General features: G+C 52.7%; 1 protein-coding gene across 1 annotated transcript in view; it reads right to left on the bottom strand.

The window, feature by feature from the left end:
- The window catches only part of MACF1 (microtubule actin crosslinking factor 1), a 147,035-nt gene that overhangs the window by 51,426 nt on the left and 67,842 nt on the right, over nucleotides 1-27,767 (bottom strand). The window contains 23 exon segments of the mRNA XM_030038275.1: nucleotides 2,694-4,165; nucleotides 4,771-5,266; nucleotides 5,984-6,183; nucleotides 6,991-7,120; nucleotides 7,593-7,834; nucleotides 8,630-8,692; nucleotides 10,168-10,285; nucleotides 11,122-11,278; nucleotides 12,337-12,503; nucleotides 13,318-13,635; nucleotides 14,055-14,263; nucleotides 14,586-14,712; nucleotides 15,213-15,389; nucleotides 15,731-16,252; nucleotides 16,702-16,929; nucleotides 17,545-17,778; nucleotides 17,864-18,013; nucleotides 19,460-19,693; nucleotides 20,508-20,657; nucleotides 20,764-20,979; nucleotides 21,400-21,549; nucleotides 22,040-23,848; nucleotides 23,850-27,314. Of these exon segments, the coding sequence (XP_029894135.1) occupies nucleotides 2,694-4,165; nucleotides 4,771-5,266; nucleotides 5,984-6,183; nucleotides 6,991-7,120; nucleotides 7,593-7,834; nucleotides 8,630-8,692; nucleotides 10,168-10,285; nucleotides 11,122-11,278; nucleotides 12,337-12,503; nucleotides 13,318-13,635; nucleotides 14,055-14,263; nucleotides 14,586-14,712; nucleotides 15,213-15,389; nucleotides 15,731-16,252; nucleotides 16,702-16,929; nucleotides 17,545-17,778; nucleotides 17,864-18,013; nucleotides 19,460-19,693; nucleotides 20,508-20,657; nucleotides 20,764-20,979; nucleotides 21,400-21,549; nucleotides 22,040-23,848; nucleotides 23,850-27,314 (11,034 nt within the window).

Genomic DNA, 27,767 nt, shown 5'->3' with positions numbered 1-27,767 from the left:
ATCCTCTAACAACGTGGTGCTCCAAACCAGTCCCTACCTAGTTCTCCCCCATCCCCTGAAGGCCAGGTCCACCCTGCATCGCCGTCCTGGCTTCCGATGGCCGTGGGTGCTAGCATGGGCTCAGCCCCTCGGTGTAGCCATCCCCACCATCGCATCCGCTCGCTGAACCGAAACACCTCCTGCAAACAAAGCTTCCCCCCAGGCAAGATCCAACAGCTGCTTCCCAGCCTCCCGCCTTCGAGAAACCCGGCCAGGAGGAGCACTTACAGCGGGAGAGGGCTCATCCGTCCCGTAGCCAGGATTAGTCCCTCCGTGACCTGGGAACGGGGCTGGGGGGGGAGAGAGAGGAAATGCACGGGTGGCAGTTCTCCAAAAGTTAAGGGTTTGTTGTAGGTTGTGGCCTTCTGGGGCAAGTTTGAGGGGTGTTTGCAGGCAGGAAGAGAAAAATATATGGGAAGCTTCAAGTATAAGGTGTTTCAAGAGTCATCTGTTCACGGCCTCCATCAGAGCCTTCAATATATCTTCTTTATTAAAATCTGGACACAATGAGTCCAGAAGTGCCCACCTTTGTCAGGGATGCATTGGCAACTTGCCTGGAGGCCTGGGGCCATGCCTAATTTGCATCTCATTTACACAGATGTTCATTAAAATTAATGCCTTAAGACATAATATCTGCCTGCATTTGAGCCTTCTGGACAGACAGACCGCGACCGCTCCTGGAGACCCCCAGCCACCCCATCCTCCTCCCCGCGCTCAGCTGCATCGTCCCCACGCCGCCCCGGGGAGCACTGCCCGGCTGAGGAGCTGCCTCTGGTCCCCCCGGACACACTGTGCCTGCATCTTGTTTGCAGTCCAAGAAGGGAGACAGTTGTGATATTGTCTTAGGCGTTAAGAAATAAAAGCCTGGTGCAACCGAGAAAAGCCCCCCATGCTCCCCGCTACCTCCAGAGCCCAAGTGAGAATTCTCCATCGCCCTCCCTCCTGCACGTATGAAGTACAGACGGTCCCTGCCCGTATGCTGTGATGCCCTTCCACGTGCAGATTGGTATCTGGGATTGCATTTCCCCTTAGAGAGAACCGTAAGGTGAGGCTTTGCAAAGATCTGCTCTGCAACATTCACAATTTGCACAAAAATGCTTGCTCTCTGGATGAACCGTGCATGGGAGGAATGCTGCTGCATAACCGCGATTGCTCCATCCACCCTTCTTGCTTCTCCCCCATTTTATTCTCAGCCATTACACTGCAAAACCCTACCATCACTGCTGCAACTTTCATTTTTCCAGGAACCGAGACCTCAACTGCACCGCATGGCCTCGATGGCCAACAAATGACTCCTGGTAAGGACATGTCACCCTCCAGAGCACCCTCGGCTCATGCAGCCCAGGCCACCGTTGTCTTAAAGGGTCATCCTCAAGGTCACTGAGATATAGACCACTTGCAAGCACTACGATGGGTTAAGCTGCGCCTGCCAGCCCCGCTCGCCAGCCGCAAATAATCCCTTGCTCTGCAGGCAAGTTTCACTGGTTTTAAGTGAAAAAGTCCAGTGAAACTGGACTAGAAACTCCTTTTCGGATAGATTTGTTCCAAGCGACTGTGTGGCGTTTAATGATGAAGTTAAATCCCTCCCATCAGTATAAGCTCAATGCAAAACACTGCCCAACACAAGAATTAACAGCAATGCAATCAGATGAGTTTGAGTTTGCCCCGCAAGTAACACTTCCAAGCTCTTTTTTTGGATAGGCAACCCCCAAAACAGAAATACCTTGTCCTGGTGAAGGTTTCACAGAGCTATTAAGTGGTGGAACGGGATCAATTAGCCATGAGATGAAAAGTAAATGGCTGTAAAAACGTTTCCCCCTCCTACCCCCCATTAACACCAGGAAACGAGCAGCCAGATGTAAATCAGCCCAATCATCAGCTACCGAGCACATCAGTAATAGAAGTTTCACAGCAAGAGAATTTCTAAGCAGTATTAATATAATTAATGTAGTGTAACAGCATGACCCAACACCATAATACTGTATAAAAAAAAATAATCAAACACACTCCAACTCTTTCCTCTCTCAGCATTTCATGCGAGCCTTGAAGGTCTCCATCAGCTGTTCGCTGGAAACATGAACAGCCCACAGAAAAACTTTGCTTTGGTTTTATTCCCTGTGTGTACCCCTTGTCCCACAGCCTATCTATGCCTTTATTTGTACTCAAAGACCCCCAAATGGATGCAATATGTGGCTCAGATCAAGTGAACAACAAGCAGGAATGGTGGGCCGGGTAGAAAGACCTGCAGGATGATCCGATCTGGACTCGACTCTCAGATGATGCCAACTTACAGTTCAGATGGACTCAAAAACTTCTCTCCCTCCCCCAAAACCTAAATACGAACCACCTCTACAAGCCCACGAGGTACTAGCACACCAACATTACACATCACAACGAGAACCGGGAAAAGTTTTTTTCCTCCCAATCACAAAATCTTTCTGCACCTTTCCACCACAGACCATCAAGTTCAGCAGTTGATCTTATATTCTCCAGAGCAAGTATATTTTACCACACCAAAAACGGTGACGTTATAGCAACAAACAACAAAACCACGACAGCTTCAAGACCAGAGGTCCTACACAAAAGACCACAACACTAAACAGACCTTCAAACACCAAATACCACTTAAGAAGTGTTACAGCATAAAAACTTACTTTGAAGTCTGCCAGCTGTTGGTTGATGGTTTCCACCTCTGTTCCCACCACCCACTGCAACGCCTCGTTCTCCTCCGCCGCGGTTGTCATGTGGGTCAGCTCCTTCAGCCTGCTGTAAAAGTCCTCGACACGAGACAGTGTCGTTTCTACCTGCTCCTGACGGTTCTTGCCTCTCTCCGTCAGTTTGCTGCACTGTTTATTCAGAGTCTCCAATTCACGTTTCAGTCCTAATAAATCGGGACTCCCTTCGTCCTCCAGCATCTTCTTACATTCACTTTCAGAAGCTTCAATGTCAGACTTCAGCCTGTGGAGTTTACCCAGGAATGTGCGAACGTCCTCTGCTTGGGACTGAAGGCTGTCAGAATCTCTCCCGATGGGGCCCATGCTGTCTAGCTCATCATCGAGATCCGCCAGTTGAGAGAACATCTCCCTGACCCGGTTATTGAATTGGCCGATCCCTTCAAGCTTGTTTTCCATGAGCGTACAGCAGTCATTTACTTTCTGCTTCACAGCTTTGAAGTCCTGCTGAGCCACCTCAGCTTGGCTTAAGAGCTGGGAACAGTCGGACCCATCCGGGGCATCTTCTACTAGACCTTGAGTGAAGTTTTTCAGATAATCCACTTGTGGCTCCAGGGCCTGCAGCACCTCCTGCTGTGCCCTGAGCTTCTCCAAATTCTTGTTGCTGCAGGCTTGCGGCCCTAGTGCATCATAGATCTCCAGCTGGTGCTTTGCCCCTTCCAGCTTCTTCTCAATGTTCTTGAAGCTCTCTTGAAACTCCTTGAGCCTCTGTGACATTTCTTCAATGGAGCCAGTCTTGGCTTGCAGCTCTTCTGTGATGGCATCCATCTTCTGATTGATCCCAGCCTTCTCATCCCGAACGTCATCCTCATCGGTTTGAGACGCATCGATCAGGATGTCGGCAGCGCTGTTCAGCATCTCCAGCAAGGAGCGACGCTTCTCCACGTCACTCAGCATAGCCTTCGATCTCAGAAGAGTCGCCTCCAGCTGCACTGGATCCAGAGTTACTTCTAGCTCTGCCATCTTTGCCCTGCAGTCCTCCACCCAAGGCAGGAGGTCCTCCGTGTGCCGTTGGTACTTCTGCGCTTTCTGCAAACAGTCCTTGAGCTTAGAGTGTCTATCAGCAGCCTGTTTGCTGAGCTCTTCCCAGTGTGTTTTGAGGCTGACCAACTGGTTTTGCAGAGTGGTCTTCTCCTCCCCAGGCTGGACAGAAAGCAGCAAAGATTCGCCCTCGGCTACAATCATCTCGTAGGAGCCGCTGTGTTGGTTAAGGCTCTTCTGGAACTCTTCTTGTTCTTGAATTTGGCTCTGTAGCCTCTCCAGTTTAGCAGAAATAGGTTGGCTCTGAGCTTGCTGGCACAGTTTGTCATCTAGCCAGGTCCTGAGTTCATCAAACATATGCTGGAACTGCTGGGAACTTGCAAGTGCAGTCTGCAGTCGGTTCATCCGGTCGGCTGAAATGGAAATAAGATTAGAACGCGACAATTAAGCTGAAATCAAATAAGCAAAGTGCAATTATTTAAAATCATCTCAGATGCACCAACTGTGTTTTGATTAACAGGAAGGAGTTTTCCATTGCATCACTAGCCTTTTTGCTCACTGATTCATAAATTTCTTAAGTAGTAACAGGCAATGATAACACAGTAGTCTCAGTTCTCCTGACCAGTCTCTAAATGCAACCTCTTAGAAACCAGAAGAGGCATCCCAAGATTACAGGGTGGCCACTGGGTCTTCTCCATGCCCCACTCTGAATTTAGGAACCATTTTTTTTCCCAAGCACAGCACATGCCACACTGCTGCAAGCCAGGCAGCTTGTTGGAAGAGCCACATCAGTGGGACTCAACACCTCTGCTCACTCTCCAGGCTCGGGTATGTCTGGAGTTTGAACTCTCCTGTGCTTAGTCCCACACAAAACACCCATGAAGCACCCTAAAAAATGATAAATGGTGCTTCCCCTATTATTCTTACAAACCCAGTGACGGTAGTGCCCTTTGGCAAAAAGCAGGGGTGGAGTTTGACATCCCAACATCTCTTAAGCAACTTCTCTGCTCTGTCTCACCTGCCAGGTCTTCCAGCCCTTTGAGAGGAAGAGCCACCGTCTCCAGACGTTTCCTTAACTCATCTTTGAGATACTGCTCCCCGATGAGGACAGAGAGGTCATCACAGAGGGTCTGAGCCTCTGCTATCTCCTCTTCCAGCTGCTCCAGGTCCGAGCGGATCTCACTGGTTTCTTCCAGCTGCTGTTTCACGGCATCGGGCTGCGTGCTGATGGCAGACTGGCTGCTCAGGCGCTGCCCAACCGCCTTCACCTTCTCGGAGAGGCCCTGGAGGAGCTCCTGGTACTGGGTGCTCTTTACTATGGCTTGGTCAATTTGGTTGGAGCGGGAATTGAGGCGTTCCATTAGCTCGGACCATTTCTGATTAACCCCTTGGAGCTCTTCCCGCACCTGGTTAGTGGATGGAGAAACATCTCCAGGGCCAGTCAAGATGCTCTGAGCTGCCTGGTTGAGCTGCTCATGCTGCTGTCTGCGAGCTTCAAATTCCTTCAGCATAAACTGCAACAGAAATAACATGAAAGTGTTTGCAGAAAACTGACAGCTCTGAGTACACACAGTCAAAACGAACCAGACCTCTAGGGGCTTTATCCAACCCACGGAATCAGTAGGAACAAGCCCTGGGCTGGGATGGCGATTGGGCTGGGTAGACCACAATTTACTGTGACCTTGCAACTTAAAAAGCTGGGAGGGGTCTGCGACTCCAGTACTCTGCTCTCTCTCTTATTTGTCCTACTGCTGTGTAATGTAACATAAACCAGTTAGATGAGAAGGAAGTCTAATTATGTTAACTGGGGCATTTTATTTTATGGTGTGGCCGGTTACGGACATGTTAGGATTTGGAAGCAGGAGGTACGGAAAGGGCAGGCTGCCAGGCGGAGGGGCAGCATTAGCAAGTCCTGCAGAGCATCAGCACAGGTCTTGTTTAAAGCAATTTCACTCTCCAAGAGGGGCCAAGTGATTCACTGATGAGTCAATCCAGTGCGGGGAAGGGAGCTCGAGCACTGCACCCGTTTCAAGTTATTCACAGTAGTTTGCGCTCGGCAGGGTTTGGAAGACTCGGGAGAGGAGCCATGAGGTCTCCCAACACTCGCATGGCAGAGCGCTTGCGAGACAAATAACTCAGAGTGCAATCTTCCACCTCACATACTGGATGAGACACCCTCCCCTCCCTGACCCGAACCCACCGTGGAGATGCGTACGCAGCTCCCAGCTCACCTGGACCTGCTGCTTCTGCGCGTTCAGCATGTTCGGGTCGATGGAGAGGGGTCCCAGCACGCTCATCATCAGCTCCTTCTCCATCAGCCAAGGGCGCAGCTGGGCTTCGGCAGCCTGGAAGCTGGCCAGCTGGTTCACCGACTCCTCCAGCTTCTGCTGCCGCTCGGCTGTCGCCTGGCTGGCTCTTTCCCACCTGCAATCTGAAGCACCGGCTGTGTTGGCAGCGGTCGTGCTCCCAGCCAGCCCACCCCTCCATCGAGAAGGTTCTTTACCCTCCCCATGGCTTCCCCGATGGGAAACGTCCTCAGCTTTTCAATAAAACTAGTGTGGTTCTATTTACTCTCCATCTAATAAGCCGTTACCCATTTCTAATGGCTACGTGGTCTTGAAGCTCATAGGAAAAAAACCTTGCAAGCAGGATTTCTGCGCTCTAGTCACTACTGCCACGAGCTGGTCTGACCTTAGGTGAGCCATCCCACATCCCTGGCTCGATAAATGAGGATACTCTCATGTGTATCAGTCCTCACACAGCACATTCATATCTCCTGGATGGAGAACTCCATAAAAGCGTTCCTGCTATTTCAAAGAAGAGAATCTCTGGGCTTCTTTTTAAATACACAGTCTTGTTTAGTCAACATTTGATTACCTAGGATAGCCTTACTAATGACTAGAATTTTATATCAAGCAGTGAAGCTTTTAATCAAAATAATCAACCCATGTCCCTAATGCCTTATTTTTCTTTCTTTTTTTTTTTTTTTTTAAAGAAGTAATTTAAGGAGGCAAGTCTTTAAAATACACATCCATCATAGAGATTTCATTAATCACGACAGTGCTCGTCTCAGGAACACCTTGTACACCAGACAGCTTGGAGGTAAGTTTGCTATTTACTGAATTTTAATTAGAAGCAACTCTGTTCTGCTGTGACTTTGGAATCGCCCTGCAATCCTGAACCGCTTCTAATGTGATGTTTCAAGACAGAAGCCTCACTAAGTGCTTCAGGCACTTACTCAGGTCTTCCTGCATCTTCTTCCAGTTCGCTGCTTCTGGAGAATCTGGATATTTCTCCAGCAAGCCAGAAAGTTCTTCCTTTACCTTCTGGATCTTCCCTGAGTTTTGTTCCAATTCAGCCAGAAATGCCTGGAAAATAATAATTTGAACTTCTTCAGATACAGGGCAAAAGAATGAAATCACCGAGTAGGAATGAAGCAGCAGCTACAAGCTGGAGTTGGACAATTTCTGTTCTTTGCTCTTTAATGAAATCACTTCATTTTTTTAGCAATATCGTGAGCTAACTTGGCTCCACGAGCAGGGAAAGGCTGGGAATTGCTTTCCAGGAGAAGCTGGAGTGACCCAGCAGCAAGGGCTACAGATAAGGTCCTTTCCCCTGAGCCAAATGCCTGAAAGCAACATGCCTAAAAGCAAAGAAGTCGAGCACGGTGCATGGGCTCCTGCTCCACGGACCTGTCTGTGATCCTTTCTGGGCAAAGCCCTTCTTTAACCCAGGGCAGATCCTCGTTGCTAATCCTTCTAGTCCTGCTGCAATAAAGCGCATCTCCAAGATCCTTTGGGAGGAGATGCTCTGATCCCCATTTTTTGCTCTGGAAGTTACCTTGTTGTGCTCAGCCTGGGCTCTCATCGTCTCCGTCTTGGTGGGCGAGGAGGAGGCGTCCAGCTCCGACAGCGTTCGTTCCTTCGACTCCAGCCACTTCAGCATCGAGCTGGCCTCCTCCTGCACGTCTTGCATCTTCTCCAGCATAGCCGAGAGCTGCTGCTGCCGTTCCCGCAGCGCCGCACCAAGGCCCTGGTACTGCTGGGTCACGTCCGACACATCGCACTGGATCTCGGTCAGATCTGTTTCCAAAAAGCAGCCTGAGATGAGGACCGCTGCCCGCGTTGCCCATCTTAACCTGGACTATCGGGTACTAATCTAGCCCCGGGCAGCCACAGCCGGCCAAGCATGAGGAGCAAGAGGCCGTGCTGCCGTCCGTCTGCCTGCAGAGCAATGTCAGATTATCCTCACCTCTCGTGCCAGAGGGGCCCTTCCAGTTGCACCACGTATGCATGTTGACAGTTTGCAAACAAAGCAAATGCCTTCGTGTTTGTGAGACTGATGCAAGCTGAGCCCCCCTTTCACAATGTCACTGCTAATGCAGTGTTAAATAATTTGACACCAAAATATAAAGCCATTTTTATGAACCTATTATCTCGTTGAACCGGTGAACTAACAGCAGATAACCGGCAATAATTAAAATTGCTCTTCAAAGTGAAGGGTTGGATGCCGTTATAATCCCTTAGAACCAATAAATTTAATTGCAGGCCTTAAAACGATCTCCCATTTATCAGCTCTTAACACCACCTGATGGGGTGTCAGGGTGCCGTCACTCCCGAAAGCTGCCCCTCTCCGTCCTTCAGCCTGACCTACATCCTCCATCACCGCCTGCCTGTCCCACGGCTCCGGCTACCGCGCAGCGCGGCTGGGAATTCGCGAGCCTGTGGGCAGGCTCGTTCCACTTGCGATGGGATGCTGACGGTGCCGCGTTGTGGTTTATATTCTCACGGATGGAAACGCACAGACAAAAACGGACAGGGAGACGGCGAGGCAGCCTCGGCACGCACGTGCCGGCACGGCGGTGACAGCGAGCTCACCTTTGCACGTGTGGTATCCGTTCACGCTGCCTACCGACCCTCCCGGAGCGGGCAGCGCGGCACCTGGGCAGAGGGGACGGAGACAGACAGAGGGACAAGACAGACGCATTAGGAATGCAGACAGCAAGCGATGAACGGCCCTCCACGACACGGACCACACTGGCCACCAAGCACAGACGCGGCGTCTCCACGGGCCCACCCGCCTGGCGCTGACGAGCCCGCCGGCTCGGTGCCGAACGATCGGCATTAGTTCGATTTGAAGTCCCGTTTATTTCTCCTCCATCCCAACACACTCGCACCCCTCGCTTTCCCGGAGCTGCTCCTGCCTCCCTGGACCAGAAGCAGAAGAGCTGAAGCTGTCTGGAGCTGGGCACCGCTCCCAGCATCACCCAGAGACCAGAGTGGACGTGGCTCCTGCGTGAACCGTAATACTGGGGACCATTGGCCATCTCTCCACGCCCGGAAAGCTGCTACCCTGAGCATGATTTTGGGAATTATAACATCAAGTGAGACTGCTGAATGCCTTCCCTGAAGAGATTAACTCCCTTGAAGAGATTAACTCCCCCATATTCTCCTTTTCTTATGGGATGAAACTGTTTAAATCCGCCTTGGTGCACAGACACGCTCTCCTTGCCAAGAGGCTCCATGCAGGATGTGCCAGTGTCCCTTCCTTGGACACCAGATATCACAGCCACGTTCACAACCAAAGGGGGATTCATCAGAAACATTACCGGGTAAGTCTCTCTGTTTCTAACCACACATTTTAAAGCTTTCATGGATGTAAGGGGCTGCAGCTTTGGTCACCCACAACAAGCCTCTCCCCATTTCTCTTGGAGGTTTCCCACTTAACTGCTCATCAACTGCTCACCCTAACAAACATATCTAGACTGCGAATTCCCATAAATGCCCATCAATGATGAGAGTCCAGGGACTTGTTCTCACAAGCTGGAAGACATCTTTTAGTTGGTTTCCAAACGAACCAGACATAATCTCATTGCTTCACAGACTTGAAGCCAAAAAGGAGACTAGTAAATCACGTCTGAATATTGCAGTCTTAAATTTCATCCAGATATGAAACCCAAATACCGGAGTTTGATTAAAACACTCCAGCCCTCAGGAGGCTGAAGCACATCCCCAAGAGAAAGCAGGAGCCACCTCCACGAGCTCCCTGCGGGGCCGAGAGCCCAGACCCCCACGCCGCAGCAGCCTGAAGCTCCCATCTCCATCCGAACCGTGGTACGTGTCCCCACGCTGGGCTCACGGCAAACGCAGGGTAAGTCAGTGCTCGTTATGCTACAGCAAATTAAGGCAAGTTGGTGGGCTCCGAGCGCTCGTCTAATGCACTAATGCAACGAGCACCAGCAACTCGACCACGGGGCTCAGCCCCACAATACTCAGACCACCACAGGCCCCCTGAAGTTTGTTAAAAGGGGGAAATAACCCCATTTTTTTGCTTGAGGCAGGCTCAGAGAAGATGCAGCGGTGAGAGCAGAGTGCCGAGGAAGGAAGCATCCTCGGGAGAGCGGGCTGCAACTCACCTGCCTTGGACGGGGTGTCGGGGGCCGTAATCTCCACGATCAGGTTCTCCAGGAGGGTCCCCCTGCGGCCGATCTCCTCCACCTGGGCCCCCTTCCCCTTCCACTCCTCTAGGAGATCCTGGTCAAAAGCAAAGCCTGGGATTGCAAGCCGCACTTGCCTGGCCGCAGCCCTCCCTTCCTCACCCGTCACCTCAGCGGTGACTCGGTGGCACCGGGACACGGCACCCAGGGAACCGGCAAAGGGCGCACCGGCACGTGGGCAAGCAGACTGCACCAGGAAAGTGGGTGTCTTTACATTTATTTTTGTTGGGGGGGGGGTGTGGGAATCAAAGAGTGAAAAGCTCTTCCCTAACTAGCAGGTCTGTCGAAGGAAACCTTTTTCTCTCTCCCACCATTTTGGGGACCTCCCTCCTCTCTGCACAACGCAGCCTCACATGAGTCCAGTCCCCACAGCTTTTGGCAGAGCCCGGTGGCGTGCCGGAGCCCGGTGGTGTGCCGCGGGGTGCGAGGGCTGCGGGTGACTCAGCAGACACTGCTCTGCCTCTGAGTCAAACCCTCGGCATATCCTGATTTAAAGCATCACGGTGCCGGAGAGGAGCGGGGGCTCGGATGACAGGAGGCCACCTTCCACGTCTAGCAAGGGGAAACACTCAGCGAAAATGAGTGTGCTTGGGTCTCCCACTCCCAAATCCTGCCCAGAGCAAGCAGGGGGAAGGAAGGGAAACCAGGCAGTGCCCAAGAGGACCTTTGCACTGCTTCCTTCTCCACAAGCCAGGGACCACTGGATACACACACACCAGGGGCTGCAGCCCACCAGCAAGTACAGGGGAGTGCAGGATTCTCGAGACAATAAAACACCTCCCAGGACTCTGCTTCCTGGGATTTATTCCACATTCCAGCATTTCCACACCAGCTGCCAACTTTTCCACTCCAGTTCCAGCTCCCTCTGCCCACCTGGATCTGCTGCCTGCGCTGGTGCAGCTCCTGGGTGCCCAGGGAGGTCTCAGCAGACGGCATTTTGCCTTCGCTCTCCCTCAGCCACTTCCTCACGGCCCCAACCAGCTTCCGAAATTCGTCCAGTTGCTCCTGGCAGGACGATGCATCCTTTTCTCTGAGAGTGAAAAGGTTTTGGAGAGTCAGAGCTCGTGCTTTGCCTTGCAATTACCCCCGCTTGAATGTAGCACAGTTGTGTCTCTAGGACCCCTTCTTTTTATTATTATTATTCGATGTTGCTTAGGAACAGCGCGTGCATTGCCAGCCAAAGCGGGGTGCATGCTGCAGCCCGCCCCTCGCTGCTGCTGCCCCCCGCAAGCTGCAGCCGGTGGCACTTTTGGGGCCACTCCAGCACCACCGCGGTAGCCGACAGCCACGGGACCACCACCGCCAACCTGCGCTGGCTCTGCACCGGGCTCTTTGTCCCGGGGGAAGCAAAGCTTTCGGGAAGACAGGGCTCATTCATGCCGTCTCGCCCCAGCCAGCTGCAGCCCGGGGGAGGCCAGGCTGTGCCGCCCCTCCTCCCCGGCCACGGCTCTCATCTATTCAGCCCATCCCGGAGGAACGGCCGGAGGCAGCTCTCTGCGCGGTGCTGAATTACTGGGGATTATTATGACATTCATCTGCTTTTCCCCGTCACCTTCCCTGTATTCACCGGGGAGTTTGGAGATACAGCCTGGGAGGTGTGACCCCCCCCCCACCCCGGGACACAAGCGAGCTGTCGCTCCGACCCTGCTCAAGCTGCCATGACCGATTCGAGCTCAAGCTGCTGCTAAAGCTCCCCTTTATCCCCACTTTAGGGGGACTCTAGGGACAGGCTGCTCTGCTCTGTCACCTCCCGCAGAGCACGCCTGGGGCAGGCTCCCGATCCTCTGCCAGCACCCCGCTTCCCCTCCAGCAAGATGCTCTGGGATGGAGCTGTGGCAGCCCACACGCCGGGAAACGGCACGAACGCCGGCTTCTGCAGCACCAGGAATTTTTCACAACGCCCCCAGCCAAGGCTTTTTTTAAAGCGTCAGCTGGAGCGAGCTGCCTTACGTCTCCGGGTGTGGGAGGCAGGAAGAGTTCACTCGTGCCCCCCCCCGTGGAAAGGAGATCTCCACGGGGTCTTGCTCTGACCACCAAGCCACCTCCAAACTCACCTCCCCAGTGAGTGGCCGGGTCCCTGGGACTCACCTCTCTTTTGCCACCTTCTGCAGTTGCAGGAAGTCTTTCTTCAGGCTCTGCAGCTTCTCCTGCTGTTGGGAAGCACCGGGGGCGAAGCCGCAGGACCCCAGTTCCGCAGCCAGGTGCTCCAGGGCAGCCAGGTCCTCCTGGTGCTGCCTCATCTCCGAATTCAGTTCCTGCCAAAACACAAAGGGCGATGTTGACCATGCCCCCACCAGCAGACTTGGGCAGGGGGAATGAAGCGGACAGCCCCACGTCCTGGTGAGCTGGAGAGACCTTCTGCGGGCAGTGCCACGAATCGCACCAGTGCTGAACGGGAGGGCACGGCTCGGTCCCACCTGCTCCTCCGGCTCCGGCTCAGCAAATACTTTAAGCAGCTGCAGGAGCGAGTCCCACTTTCCCCAGTGCTGGTGTAAGGCCACGCAGTGAACGGGACGGGGGGCCCTAGACCAAGCCAAATCAACCCCCCCCGCCCCCAGCACAAGTGTCTGGTTTTATGCCAGCTTAGAGCATTTCTGAGGCTGTGGCCAAACCACTTCCCATAGCAGAGCACTCGTAAGAAGCCAGAGGGAAGAATCCTGTGCAGTACAGCCATGACTGACCACCAGGATCCACGGCATCTCCGAGGGCTTTGTCACATCCTGCACTGTGCTTACAGCCAGCACTCAGGCATTTTGCTGTATTAACCCTGTGGAGTCTTTAATTGGTAAAACCTTGCTATATTTGGTCTGGCCCCCAAGAACCTGGCTAGAGATCCTTTCTGAACACCAGCCTGGCTCCAGGGAAATGCCATTCCCTTCTCTCACTGCTGGAAACAGCCTGAGCCGCTCCAGCCACGCTCCCTTCCCCAGGCAACGAGCCAGCACAGGTCCTGTGGATCCTGGCAGCCTGGGAGCAAACCGGGGCCTGTTTCCCCAGGAAGAAATCACTGCAAAACAGCCCTGTCCCAGAAACCCAAGGTGGGTGGAGTCTTCTCCCCCTGCATCTCACCTGGATGTGCTGGGAGAAGTGAGCGATGTCCCGGTCTGGCTGATTCCCAGATGCCAACATCCGCGCCCTGCTCTCCGTGAACTGCTGCAACTTCTCCGAGAGCTGCTCGTACTGCTCGACCTTCGGCAGGAGGCCCTTCAGCGCATCCTCCCTCTCCTGCTGCTGCTGGCACAGCCTGCCGAAATGCTCCGTCACCTCTGCCAGCTTGCCCTGCAGGGCAGAGGCCGTGGGGCTGTCTGCCGCCTCCATGAACTGCGTCACCATCTCACGGGTGGCTTCCAGGCAGCTCTTCTGCCTCGCGATGTCCTGCTTCAGCTTCTGTGGTAAGCAGACACAGAAAGGGATGCCATTTTAGGAAGGCTCTTGAGCAAAACTGAACTGGCGTGAAGAGGCTGGGCCGCCCTTGGGAACGGCAGCGCATGCTTCAAGACGACCAGGGTCGGGCAAGAATAGTTTTCTATCCCAGTTTTCCTTTCCTTTCTGATCTCCCCAACCTGCTCTGCCTTTCCCTGGTGCCTGATATCCAAGCCCTACTGGTTAGCAAAGAAGAAAGGAGACTTTCAACAGGTCTGTGTCCTGGCTTAAAGAAATTAAGTAAAGGTTCTGCTCGTATCCCTTTTTAGGGTTTTTTTTTTGTGCTTTCAGAATACTGTGGCTAATGCCCAGCAACTGCCTGCATGGTTCAGGTCCTGCAGACAGGCATGTCTGAGGCGAGGGAGCTCAGGGACCAGTCTTACCGCACTCGTGGCAAGCGAGTCCTGGATGGAGGCAGAGGAGAGCGCAGCTGGCTGCTCTCTCTCCAGGTTCTTCTCAATCTCAGCCACCGACTGGAGAAGGCTCTCCAGGCTCTCCTGGACACTCTGGGACTGGGCGATGGATTTCTGCAGCAGGTCCGAGCGCTCGGCCATCTGCTGGGAGAGGCTCTGGAAGCGGTTCACGATGGCATCTGCAGAGTTCAGTGCAAAGGAGAATCAGCGGCAAAGAGCTTCTCGCCTGATGCTCAGAGAGCAGCAAGGATCACCTTTGGCTCCTGCCAAACTCTCACTGATGACGAATCCCCATCCTCAAAGCCCGCAGCGAGACAGGGGACCCAACACAAATGGCCAACCTGGATTACAGCCCTCCCCACGTGCAAACACAAGCCCTGAAGACGCGTTGCTGTGTGCTTCCTCCAAAAATGGGAGACTTCATCTTTCCTCCCTCCCTGGTTTGTTTTCACACTCTCCCCAACCATCCCTGCTAACACAGGCAGCTGCTTTGCTCTGTACCTGTTGTTTCCTGAATGTGTCCGTGGTCCGGGGCTGGCTCCCCTTGTACCTCCAGCAAGGACCGAGCTGCTTTCTGGAGCTTCTCCACCGGCACCTGATGCTCAGCAAGGTCTCCCTGCAGCTGCTGCTTTGACACGAGACAAGGCAAAATCAGCGGTGGGTCACACGCAAGAGACCTGCACCCGCGGGGAGCTCAGGGCTCCATTTAAACCCTGCTGAGGGATCCTGTTCTCTCCATCACAAAATTATTAAGAAAAATAATAATGTAGGTTGGAAGGTCCAACCCCATGCTGGAGGCAGAGCTGGATCAGAGGGTCTGGGCTGTCCCAGCACCCAGCCACCCTCATGGGGGAGGAACAACCCCCATGTCCCACCGGGATCTCCCCCGTGGCAGTCTGTGACTGCAGCCCCTTGTCATTGCTCTGAGCACCTCTCAGAAGAGTCTGGCTCTACCTGATCTGCAGCACCGGGACCTGCTGAGCCTGCGGGTGCATCTTTGCACTCAACCAGCTAAAAAAGCGAACGGGTTGAGTCTCTTTCCCGCTCCTAGCTGCTCAGAGCAGCAGCCAAATTCCCATACAGGCTCCAACTCTGCCCCAGGAGATCACCCAAGGACACCATCCGTACCTTAGCGCTGGCGAGCTGCTTTTGCAGAACAGCTGGATCTGAAGAAACCGTCTCGGAGAGCAGTTTCCCAACGGCAGTTTCGCTCTCCTGCAGCCATGTCCTGAGAGACTCTGCCACCTCCTGGAACTGCTGGTAGTGATCCAGCAAGGTGTTCAGGTGGGAGCCAAGCTTGGTGCACTGCAAAGGAGCAACAAGACATAATGGGAGGATGAACGCGAGCACAGAGCAACCTGGGCACCAGCGGAAAATGCACAGAAATCATCAAGAAACAAAAAAACAGTTAAAAAACCAATCTTGCCATATATGTTAAAGGAATTACAGGAGGCAAATGCAGACCAACACCAAGACTGCCCAAGCCCTGAAGAAGACAATCCTTGTTCTATAATCTACGTATGTTCTAAAAATCCAGTGAGACACTCAAGAGAAACATCCCTCTGCCATTCTTGCTTGTTCTACATGCACAGCAGGAAAACAGCATCCAGGGTTCAACTCCCAGCCTCGCAAAGCCCTTCCCGTACCTTGGAGTGTAGCGTGGTGTATCGCTGTGTTGCATCTTCCAGCCTGCTCTTGACCACACTCCCGGACATCAGCGGCTGGGACCCTGCGTCCCCAGCAGCTCCCTCCACATCCAGCACCTTCTGCCCTGACATGGTAACAAACCGCAGGTCGCCTTTGTGGGAGATCACGTCTTCTGAGAAGCTCCCCTGCCGCAGGAGCAGCTGCCGGAGGGCCGTGGGGTCGCTGTCCCCCTTGTACATCCCCTCCAGATCCTGCTCTGCTTGCTTCAGCCAAGCCTCGAACTCCCCGTGATCCCGCAAGAACTTCTGCAGCTCGTCCCGCAGGACTTGCACTTGCTTCAGCTGCGTTTCTGATTGCGAGAGGGAAGCCGCATACTGGTCCTTCAGCTCTGCCAGCCGGCTCCGGAGTCGGTCCCGCTCCTCCCCAGCCAGGCTGTGGCCGTGCTTGTCCAGGAACGCCTGCGCCGACTGCGTGGCCAGGATGACGTCCTGCTGCTGGGACAGCAGCTCCTGGTGCTGGACCTGAAAGATGCCAGCGAGCAAAGGTGATGCTTGCGACCGAGGGTCTCTGCCCACCAGCATCCAGCGGGTGCAGCGCGGCCACACGTGTGACTGATCCTCCGCACCCTCCTACAGCACTAACAAGGTGGGGGAGCACCCCACGGCTGGGACGCGGGCAGGTGCTCCGCGCACAGGAGAGTAGCCCCTTCTCCGACCACGATGGGCACCTTCTCTCGTTACCCTGATTGCACCCTGCCACGGCACCCACCCACCAACACAGAGTGCATGTCCTTCAGGAAGCCAGGCAGGGACTTCCCAAAACTCCCATATGGAAAAAATCACCCTGAACACGTGTTTCAGAGGCCAGACCCATCTAACACCCTGTCCTGCTCCCAGCTACCTCAGCAGCCGGAGGCAGGGTCAGCGTGTCGGAGAGAAAGCTTTGAGAGGGACGAGGTGTAGGTCCTGACCTTCAGCCTCTCGTACTGCTCGTCCAGGCTCTCGGCAGCGCTGTCTGCTCCCACGACGTGGCCATCGGGGACGTCCTGAGTGCCTGTCCCCACTTGCACCCCTGGCGCTTGCTCGATAGGATGCGGTCTGTACTCCAGGAGCCCTCCCTTCTGCTCCAGTGATGCCACCCAGTTCAAAAGGGAATCGATCTTATTGCTGTTCTCCTCCAGCTCTTTGGCAGCTTTCACCTGAAAGCACAAAGGCTCCAGATAAGAATGACCCGTTTTATGCATGTTCAGCAAGCTGCTGCATGGGGGAGGGAGACAAAAATCAACAGAAGAAAAACGCCAAACGGTTTTCCAGCCACAGCAAATGCTTGAGACACTCACAGACATCCAAAACACTTCGTGACTCTCTGGAAGTGGGTAAGGTGCAAAGAAGCTGTGAATAAACTCAGCCTCTCTGCTACGTTGCATTTCTCACCCTGATACAACCCAGAGTTCCCACCCCAAAGGGCTGCAGCTCCTCGCACGCAGGTGTGAGCATTGCTTTCAGTGCCAGCGCGTGGAGGTGCCCGATGCTCACGCTCCCATTAAAGGTCAGCCCAAAGGCAGAGCAAGGTGCCTTTTACTCCCCCATTTCCTCCACAACCAGCTCATCTGTGGCTGCAGCTCTCAAGGCATTTCATGAGAGAAATGCCTGGGGGGCACCTCGCCTGGGGGACAGGCAGGAAGGAACAGCAAATTGCTTTACCCTGCATCATGCAGATGACCGCCAGGACCCCGAATAAACCTCATTGCACCAACTGGACCTCACCGTCCACCTCAAGCAGAGCCCAGGGGCTACAGCTCTTTGCACGTTACCTTTTCAGTCTCCTGCTGCACTGCAGCAGTCACAGCACTCTCCAGCTCCTTCTGGGCCAACTCCGTCCTCTCCTGCAGGGACCGGTACTGCTCTTTGGCATGCTGGAGCTTCTCTTGCAGTGCTGCCAGCTCTCCGGGCTCCATCTTTGCCTTGTTCTCCTCCAAAAACTCCTCTGTGCTTTTCAGGACGCTGGCGAAGGAGGCGGCTCGGGTGTGCATGTTCCTCTGCAGCTCCTAGGCAGACAATGCCGTAAGGCTCTGTGCGCTCCCGAGGCAGCGCTGAGCCTCTCTGCTGACCCCCGTTTTTTAAAGCACTGACCTTAACATCGCTTTGCCTCTGTTGCAAGGTGGACAGGTCCCCTTCACTGGCTGCTCTCTGCTGCTCTGCCAGCGTGTCCTCTGCCTGGCACAGCCAGCGGCTCAGCTCGGCCAGGCTCTGCGCCCGGGCTGCCTGCTGCTCCTGCAGGGTCTGCGGGCAGAGGGGAGAGGAGAGGGGACAGTTAGTACCGGTGCTGCACCTCTGGTCACGCACATCGCTGAAAGGCAAGGTGAGAGGTTACAGCTGGAGCATCTCCGGAAGACGAGGATGCAGCACAGAAAACGGCTTTTGCAGCTCTCCATGTGCTCCCTCTCCCTCTCAGGCTCACACGCTGCGGGAACGGGGCTGAGGTGCTGAGTCCCTGCCGAGCAGGAGCTGCTCACTCCACCTTTGCACCCTTTGAGCAGGTTTCTCTCAGTCTGCTCTTTGAGAAGCCCGTTCAGCTCCACGTGGAGCCACGCTCCAGGTCACGCACTCCTTTCTCGGGAGAGCTCAACCAGAAGTTTCTGTGCCTTTTCCATTCAACCTTACAAACATTAAAACTGCAGCAGAAACTCATCTAACGAGAGGTAACAACAACCTGAGGTCAGGCAGCACCACTGTGGAGCCCCACGCAACCCAGGTAGGCTGTTTTTTTGATCCTGGGGTTGGAGAGGGAGCCCAGGAGAGAGAAAGCGTTTCTGTAGCTGATCCAGCTCCTCCGTTTTGCTGCCAGAGCACAATACAGAAGCGCCTGTTTGAGCAATTGAGCATGATGTGACCTGAGAGTCCCTGCAACATTTCTGTTCCCCTTTCCCAGGGGAGATAAAGGTTTTTGAGTTTCACTGGGCATTTCAGCAAGGCGATGTACAAACTTGTGCAAAACACTGCGCTTGTTTCTCCCAGTCATAAGATAAACAACAGAAGCAAATTGAAAGAGCCTTCTTAAGAGCTCTTCAGCTGCAAAGCGAGTTCTTCCTGGGTTAGGATGGGCGCACACTGAATCTGAAAAAGCAAAGCAAACTGGTTAATATACACACACACACTCCAGAGAAGACAGGCAAGAGTTACAGGAGCAATTGTTAATAAAAACCACACTAATCCTGTCTTGAATAAGAGGATCCATGCAGTGATGGGTGCTGCAGCAATGCAGCAGAGACCTGAGGACTTGCTTTTGCAGCTGCCTGCTGCCTTGATACATCATCAGCTGTTTCTCTGGGACAGCAATACCCGACCTGTGCAGTGGAAATAAGACATTAAAACTGCCAGGTGTCTGTGGTGGCCCCTCTGCACGGGGATTTTCTGCTGGGGTTACAGAGACCAGGGATTATTCCACCCAGCCCAAAGCAACTTGATGTCTAGCAGAGGACTGCCTGCCTGTGCTACCCACACCTCGGCAGGGCTCCATCTTTCGGGAGGAAAGCAACTTTCCGCCTGGGAGTTACGTGGTAGGAAGAAGAAAGGCTTTAGAGGAAGCTCATGATGTGCAATGAGAAGTCATAAACTGTGAGTGGCATGCATATGAAATCCCAAATACGAGGTGTCTCGGCGCACGTTCTTGTGGCCGGGAAGTGCTTCAGCGAGCAAACTGCAGCCAGGAAGCAGATGCCTCACAACCTTCACCTGATCCGTCTGCTCCACTTGCTGGAGACAGACCTGCAGGACCTCCACCTGAGCTGTCACACGCTCCGACAGGTCCCGAAAAGCCTTCTGCAGCTCATTGAGCAGCCTCAGCAGCTGCCTGCTCTGCTGAGGGGTTAAGTCCTGGGCGTGCTCCGAGATAAGGAACTGGATGTCAAAGGCAGTGGCGTCGAGCTGAGACTTGGTGTCAGCAAGGGGCTCTTTCAGCTCCTGAATGGGAGAGAAAAGACCTGTCAGGCAAAATGAGCTTTCCTGCACTGCCAGCTTCAGATGAGACGCACGGACTGGCAGCGGTGTGCACCCAAAAAAAAGAACAATATATTCCAGAAACTCTAAATGCTCCCAAAAGCACACTCGGCATCGAGGTGACAGCATCTCACTGCAGCAATCTTCCAACGCTCCTCTGCACCAGGCCTCCAGCACCTCGTCAAGAGGTTGCTTGGACCGTGCGGGTAGGCCTGCCCTCGGGTCTGAAGACGACCCAGACCTGGAGCTGCCAGCAGCCCTGTCCAGTCCACGGTGACTTCGTGTGCCACCATCAGCTCTCAAAGCCTTCGATCCCCTGACTTCAACACCAAGGTGTTACCAGCAAACAGGAGATGCTGAACTGACCAAACCTTGAGAGCTATCGCTAAAAGATGAATAAATGCGGAGGGAAGCCTGGGCTCCTCGTACAGTCGATGGAGACCGGGGCAGGTGTGATGGAGGGGGCTCTCAGAGCCCCCACAGAGGAAGCAGCTCTCTCCTCCAACATCGCAGAGCCTGACGGGAATCCCTCCCAGTCTGTCAGCCCACACCACACACCTGCATTTGAGCATGTTCCCCAAACAGCCAAAGCAGATGGTTTGTATATTGTGGAAATTAATGACTTTGGAGCAAGTACAATATTGTTGCTCCTCCTGCAACAAAGGATAAGGGCAAACCCACCAAGGCTCCAGGAGGGAAGCAGGATTAAAAGCTTCTCCTCCGCACAGAGGACAGCAACTTCATCAGCCAGAAGGATTAGGGGCATTGCCATGGTTACCTTGTAGTGCTGGAGGCAGCGACTCAAGCTGTTCGCATCGGTCGCGTGGTGGTAATCGCTGCTGTCCAGCGACTCTGCAGTGCCAGAGACCCAGCTCAGTAGCTCCTGGAGTTTGCCCTGGAGAGTCTCGTGAAGTGCCAGGATTTTAGCCTTAAAAACAGAAATGCATCATTTAAAGAAGGAGCAGAGCGCTCCAGGCAAGGAGCTTTGGGATGCTAGGGGGGCAGCAGGCAGCGGAGGCAATTGCCAGCTCTACCTTTTTGGTTTCTGCTGCCCCGCGAAGGTTTTGCAGCCGGGACTCCAGGACATCACTCGCAGAGCTCAGAGACTTCTGGAGGTTCTTGGCATCCTTCTCCAAAGCCTTCAGTAATTGCTCAGGGACTTCTTCGGGGGGGTTGGCCACAATCCACTTCACGGCGTCCAACTCCTGATTCACTGAGAAGCTCAGCTCCTGCAGCTCAGCGCCCAGGGCCTGAGGCAAGACAGCATCGTTATGTCTAAGATACAGTGACTTCATCTTCCCGCTGCCAATACTGAGGAAAGGTTTTGGAGACCCAGTTCCAAACACTGCATCTATCTGCTAGAAAGATTCATTGCTATCCTCCAGCCCCACTCAGCTGCCAGCACTCGCCTGTCTTTCTCCAGGCTGTAAAACTCATTTCAGCCAAGCTTAGGTTATTGTCTAAGCAGGGAGAAGAAGGTGAGCCAGAGGCAGTGCCAGAGCGGGGAGGGATGGGGTTTGCATACAAATGCCTGTTAAACCTGAGACTAACCTCCCTGGCTGGCTCCCAGAAGCAGGGAGGAGGTGCAAGGGCTGTACATGAAGCTGGGGAGAGGAGGGACGAGCTCTGTCCTGCCTAACGCCAGCCAAGCCTGGCCCAGCCTCTCTCACCTCCACCTGCTGCAGCAGGTCATGCAGGGCTGCCAAATTCTGCTCCGCCGGCTGCACCCGTTTGATTCTCATCTCGATATCTCGGAGCATGGAGAGATACGATACCAGCTTCTCATCGTGCTCCAGACACATCTTCTTGCTGAACATGATCTACAGAATCAAACAGTAAAACAAAACCTCAGATTCAGACAGAAAACAAAGGATTATATGTTATTCCTCTTTTCAAAGAAGAAATCTGTTAATAACATTCCATTTCAGGGACTTTCCACTCACCAGCCTTATCTACAAGATTTACTACAGGAAAAATAAAACACACAACTCTTTTTCCAACATAAGCTTATAAATGGCAAGAGATCTCTGGTGTTACAGTAAAAGTGCCAAAAAAGCGTCCTACTTATTAGTCATTTATAAGCAATGCTCTAGCTAAAAGAAGCCACAACTAAGCCTTGAGTGTTTTCAGTCATACATCACTGGGTCCTTTGCCAAATCCATTGCAGCTGATACTGCAACATCAAGCTCAAACATTCACTCCTCTTGTTCTGGCTGTCCTCTGTGCTGAGGACCTTGGACAGATTTAACATTAAGCATACACAAATAGCTCATTAAAAAAATGTCGAAATAGCAAAAAGCATCAATTTACCTGGGCTGGTCTCGTGGATTCCCTCGATGTTTCCAGCAGCTCCCCCTCCACTATCACAGGTAAGAGCAAGCCCCGATCGCCAGGACCCGGCTGCCTGGTCCTGTCCTGGGGTGCTTCTCCTTGGGATTTTGGGGGAACAGGGGCACCTCCTTCGCCTGTGCTGATCTCCACTGTTTGCTCTTGCCGTGCCTTTTCTCCGAGCTCAAGGACTGCAGAGGTTTCCTGAACTTCTCTGGGTTCCTCTCTGATAATTAATTCATCGGGCAGTTCATCTGCTGCAGGAGCTGCAATGGACACATCACTGGTGGTTTCCACCTTGGTGTCTTCCTGGGTCATCCTCTCCTCCAGGCTCAACGCTACTGAGGAACCGTGACCATTTCTGATCCCACCTTTCATCACCTCTTGAGCTTCTCCTTGTCCTGGGGGGACAGGGAACACCTGATCCCCAGCAAGGTTTTCTTTATCTTTCTCAGAAATTGCTTTCTTTTCTTTTTCATCCCTGCTGCTCCCCCCGTGCTTGGCTGTGTCTCTTGCCAAGCCAGCAGTAATCTTGGTGGTGGTTTCATGTTTTGGTTCTGGCACGCTTGAGACAAAGTCCTCCTCCTCCTCCTTTTCCCCTGGAATTTCTTTGGAAATCACAAAAGGAAGGGACTGCTTTTCTGCAGAAGATTTCTCCAGCTGAGCACTGTCCCCTGGGATACCAGTCTGCTTTGCTTTCTTTTTCTTGCTTTTCTGTTTTTGGGTAGGTTTTAGCTCAGTTTCACTTGTTTTTGCTTGATCAACTGGACCTTCTGCACCCAGTCTCGGGGTTTCTTCTTCGATATGCTTGACAGTTTTTTTAACTGCAAGCTCATCTCCTGCAGGCTTCATAGGGATGCCAGTCTCAGGGGGCTCTCCAGACTCTGTAGGACCCACCTCTCCCTTCCCTTGGCCCGCCGTAACAGATTCCCTTGGGGCTGCCGGTGTTACCCCATCGAGGCTGCCCGCTCGCTCTCCTTGCTCACCTTCTTCACCTGCCACAACCCCCTCTGCACTTACAAACCCTCTCCTCCTCCTCCTCTCCTCACTATCCTCTGCACTGCGAAGCACCTCCGTGTCCAAGAGCAACTGCTCTTTCTCCAATCCCAATCCCTTCACTTTCTCTGTCCCTTGATCTACTTCTTCTCTCCACGATTCCTTCCCCCAAGCTGCTCTCAACTGGGAGCTGCTTTTTGCGATCCCTCTTTCCATAGCCCTCACTACCACTGTCTCTTCAGGGAGTGATGTTGTACCTAATACTGAGGGGTATTCTGGAGTCAGTTCAACCTTTCCTTGGGGCTGATGTGTTACGCCATCCTCTGAAGTTTCTTGAGGTTTTGATTTCCCTTCTGTCGGCGTCACTGGGAATCTCTCGGTGGCAGCGGCTGCACCTCCAGCCGCATTGTAGCTCACGGCTTCAGATTCAGCTTTGTGCTCAGCACCTTCAGACTTCTTAGAAGCACTAGTATAGACGACATCTTCATCTTTTGGAGATAATTTTTCCATTTTTTCCTGGAAAAGGTGGGGTTTGTCTACTTTGCAGACCTCAGAACCATATTTGTCTTCGGATATTTGTGCCTCCCGAAGACTGGCAGCTAATTTTTGGCTAATCAGTTCTTTTTCAACAGCTTCCTTTAAACTCAACCTTTTCCCACTGCTAGCCTCAACAATTCCCCCGGTCCTCATCTGGTTGGTGGCGATGAGTTTGGCCATCTCCTCATCCAGCAGCCCTTGCTCCACAGCAGCCCTCAGGGAAAGCCTCTTGCTGACGGTCCCCTCCACGACCCCCCCCGCTGTCTGCCTGAGCCTGCAGCAACCGCAGAGTGGGCAGAGGGTCCACCTTCCCCAGCCTCACCGCCTCGGCGCACGTAAGCTTGCTCCCCGTCACCTCATCCTTGACGGCTCTGAAGGGATGGACCTCCAGATACCTCTGGCCAGATTCAATGTCAATTTTACACTTCTTTATGAACTCCGAGTAGGGAACGATGATGCAGGTCTCGGGATCTACAATTCCTTCTTTCATTTCTGAAGATGACAGGACTTTCTCCATAACCTGCTCGGGCAGCAAGCCCTCCTTTACCGCTTGACAGAGTGCCAGTCTCTGGCCAGAAGCAGGATCAAAAATGCTTCCACTCCCAGCCTGGATTTCTTGCACTTTCCTCTGGAAGGCCGGACTAATGAGCCCTAACGATACCGCCTGGGGCAAGGGCAGTTTCTCCTTTGTAACTGGATGAACGTAGTCCTGCAGGCACACGCTTTCAGCTTTCGTGAGCTCATTACATAAATCTTGATCAATCAAACCATGTTTCATTGCATTGTTTACCGAAAGCCTCATTCCAGACACGTGATGGATGATTCCTCCATCAGCAATCTGCTTGGTCAAGAGCTGAAAAGCTTTTTCCTTTTTCAGGAGCCCTTTTTCAACAGACTGTGCAACAGTCAAAAGCTGCTTGGTTTTAGGATCCACAATTCCACTGGTCTCAGCCTGTAGGCTAATGAGCTTCTGTCTGGTCATCTCATCAGTGCCTTTCCCTTTGGAAGCCTTCTCCAGCTTGACCAGCTCTTTCTGACTTGTTGGCTCTATCAGGCCCAGATTTGAAGCCAAAGTGACCGATATTTTTTTGCCACGTTTCAAGTCAACAATCCCTCCAGTAACCACTTGCCCTTCCAAGATCCTCGCTGCCGTTTCCTTGTCCAGAAGGCCAACTGCAGCGGCATCCTTGACAGAGTAGACAAAGTTATTGCCTGGGTCAAGAACGCCACTTATTGCTTTGTCAGATGCGAGCACCTTCTGGAGAAGGTTCTCATCCATCAGACCTTCTTCAATGACGTCCTCAGTGGTTAATGATTCACATGTATGAGAGTCAAAGAAACCACTGAACATCTTCATTTTCTCCATTAGTTTCACAGCTGTGTGGCTGGGCACCACTCCATGGGCTACTGCTTCATTTAGAAGAAGAGTCTTCCCTGTCTGCTTATGGATTATGCCACCGCTTTGGAGCTGTGTCAACAGCATTTCCAAAGTGTCCTCCGCTTCCTGCTCTGCAGGAGCTGGCAGGGAAGTTTCATCAACACTCTCATAATCTAATACTTCTTCCCCTTCTTCTTGTACTTCCAATACACTTTCAATGTTTTCACTTTGCCTCTCTGTTTGCTCTGCCTCTCCAGTTTTAGGGAGCACAACCTCCTCTCCTCCCAGCACGCCATTCTCAATTGTTTCCTCGTTTAGCAAATAAATCTCTCTAACATCCTCTGCCTCTAGTTCAGGTTTCTCCCCACCCTCAGGCCTCTCTGCCACGATTTCCAGTCTCTCTCTACTTTCTGAAACATCCATCGAGATGCAGATTTCACTTTTCACAACAACTGTCCCACTCTCCGGTGCCCTCTTCTGGTCTTCGATACTTTCCACTCCATCTACTGTAGTAGGCTTGGACTCTTCTTCTGCCCTAACCATCATTTCCTCTGTTTCTCTGAATCCACTACCAAGGTCACCGGGACATCCTGGCATTGATAATTTTACCTGATGTTTGCCCTTGCTTGTAGAAGCTACTTGCTCTCTTCCAAATTCAGCATCAGCTTCACTCTTCATGGTAGCCTGTTTGGTATAAATCTGCTCTTGCTCCTCCACAAGCAGGATATCTTCTGCATCCTCCAATAGGAGGCCTTCAGGTCCCATCACCACCTCCCCATTCTCCAAAGCTCTGGGTGGCAAGACCTTTTCTCTTTGTTCTTTTGAAGGAGCAAATTGAAACTCAAGCTGCTGCAAAGCCAAGCCATTGCAAGGCTCTCTTTCAAGAGCTGCATCTGCCTTTGTCTCCTCAAAGCCTTCACTGCCTTCCAACGTGTCTGCACAGGATCCATTTTCTTGGGTTCGGATGAGGGCTTTAGTGAGATTGTTCAACTCTCCGTCCACTAAGAGCAGCTTCTGGCCATCATGGATGTTGATGTAGCTGTGGGTCATCAAGTGGAACATCAGCCTTTCGTCATCACTCCTTAGCAGAGGGTCACTTTGCTCTTTGTGACCTGTGGGACTCCTTCCAGAATTGCTCTGGCCGTGCCTGCTTCGGTTTGGAGAGCCAGCAAGCTGCACGCTGGCCATGACATCAGGTATGACTGTTGATTTCAGCTTCTTCGCCACATCTCTCTCCAAGATGCCATGTTCAACTGCTTTCTTCCAGGACAACACCTCAGTGGTTTCTGGTATAAAGACAGCCTTAATGAGTTGCCTCTTGCTGAGAATCTTGTAAACCATCTCTGTAGACAGGATTCCTTGATCTAAAGCATCTGCAACTGGGACGATCTCCCCCGTCTCTGGCCACAGGAGCCCCATGAAGGACCAGAGGGATTCCAGGACCACCAATGCAATCCTTGGTGCTACCAACTCTTTCCTTACAGCTTCATCAATTGTCAGTCTCTCTCCCGTGACTGTATCGATGATGCCACCTGTCTGAAGCTGCCGGATAAGAAGCGTGCACGCCAAATCCTGGTCAATTAAATTATGTCTCACGGCCTCGTCCACAGTCAGCCTGTGCCCTGTCCTGGGGTCAACAATGCCACCAGCAAAGAGGTGGGCTTCCAGCAACCTGACCGTTACCTGCCTGTCTATCAGCCCTTCCTGCACAGCACGGAAGATGCTGACTTTTCTGCCTGATTTCAAGCTCACCATCCCACCCGCCAGCTGCTTGACTGGGAGCAGCCTCAGTCCAGTCTCTTGGTGGATGATGCATCGGTGCATGAGCTCGAGCAGACTGATTTTCTCAGCAGTGTTGGGGTCAACCAAATCCTTGCCACCCTCCAGGTGAGACATAAGTCTGGAATAAAGCTGGGGGGTAAGGAGCCTTTCTTGCACTGCTGTCTCCATGCTAATTCTGCCCTGATGGACTTTAAAGCCCCCAGTGACGAGCTCAGCTTCAAGAATCTTTAGCCCGATGCTCTCACTGATCCTCCCCTCTTCTATCGCAGCAACGACAGGTAGGACCTGCCTCCCTTCACAGCTGACTTCTTCCACCTGGTGGAGAGCATCCTTCAACTCCTGCAGCACCTGGAATGTCCTGAGATCGATGATTTTTCTTGCCAGACCTTTCTTCAAGGAGAGTTTCTCATTGGTCTCTGGAACAACTAAGTCAGATGTGATAACCTGGGCCTCCAAGAGGACGAGGCCAGTGTCCTGATCTATAAGACCTCTCTGCATGGCACCAAAGACAGGGAATATTTCTACCGTGCCAAGATCGATCACTCCTGCCACTGCTTCGCTGCCCTAGAATAGAAAGAGAAGGAAAAAGAATTAAATCAAATTCAAGCATTTCCAGCGCTCAGATTGCATGAGTTCCAGGGAGGTCTCAGTTTCCAAAAAAAAAGTTCAAAAACCCTACACAGGCTAGAAAGTGAGTCCCAAAGTGTTTGAAATGCAACTCCAAAGGCATTACAGCACGCAAATTGGTGCATTTGCTAGCTTGCATGTTCCCAGCAAGTTTTAATGCTCATCTAGTCCATCACCCAGGGCAGCACTGAGATGCTTCCAACATCCACCAACAGTAACGTAGCAAAGCAGCAAGCAGCAAAACCCAGAAGTGCTCCTAATGCTCCATGGAGAAAGAGAGGGAAGGAGACCAACAAGCACACCAAAGCCGTTCAATAACTCCAGTTTTCAAAAGTAAAGACAACGCAAATCCCACTGTGTAATCACAGAGGAGAAAAAAACCCAAAGATG

The sequence above is a fragment of the Aquila chrysaetos genome, chromosome 16 (genome assembly GCF_900496995.4).
Source record: "Aquila chrysaetos chrysaetos chromosome 16, bAquChr1.4, whole genome shotgun sequence".
Taxonomy (NCBI): Eukaryota; Metazoa; Chordata; class Aves; order Accipitriformes; family Accipitridae; genus Aquila; species Aquila chrysaetos.
This window is presented reverse-complemented; position numbering and strand designations above follow the sequence as displayed.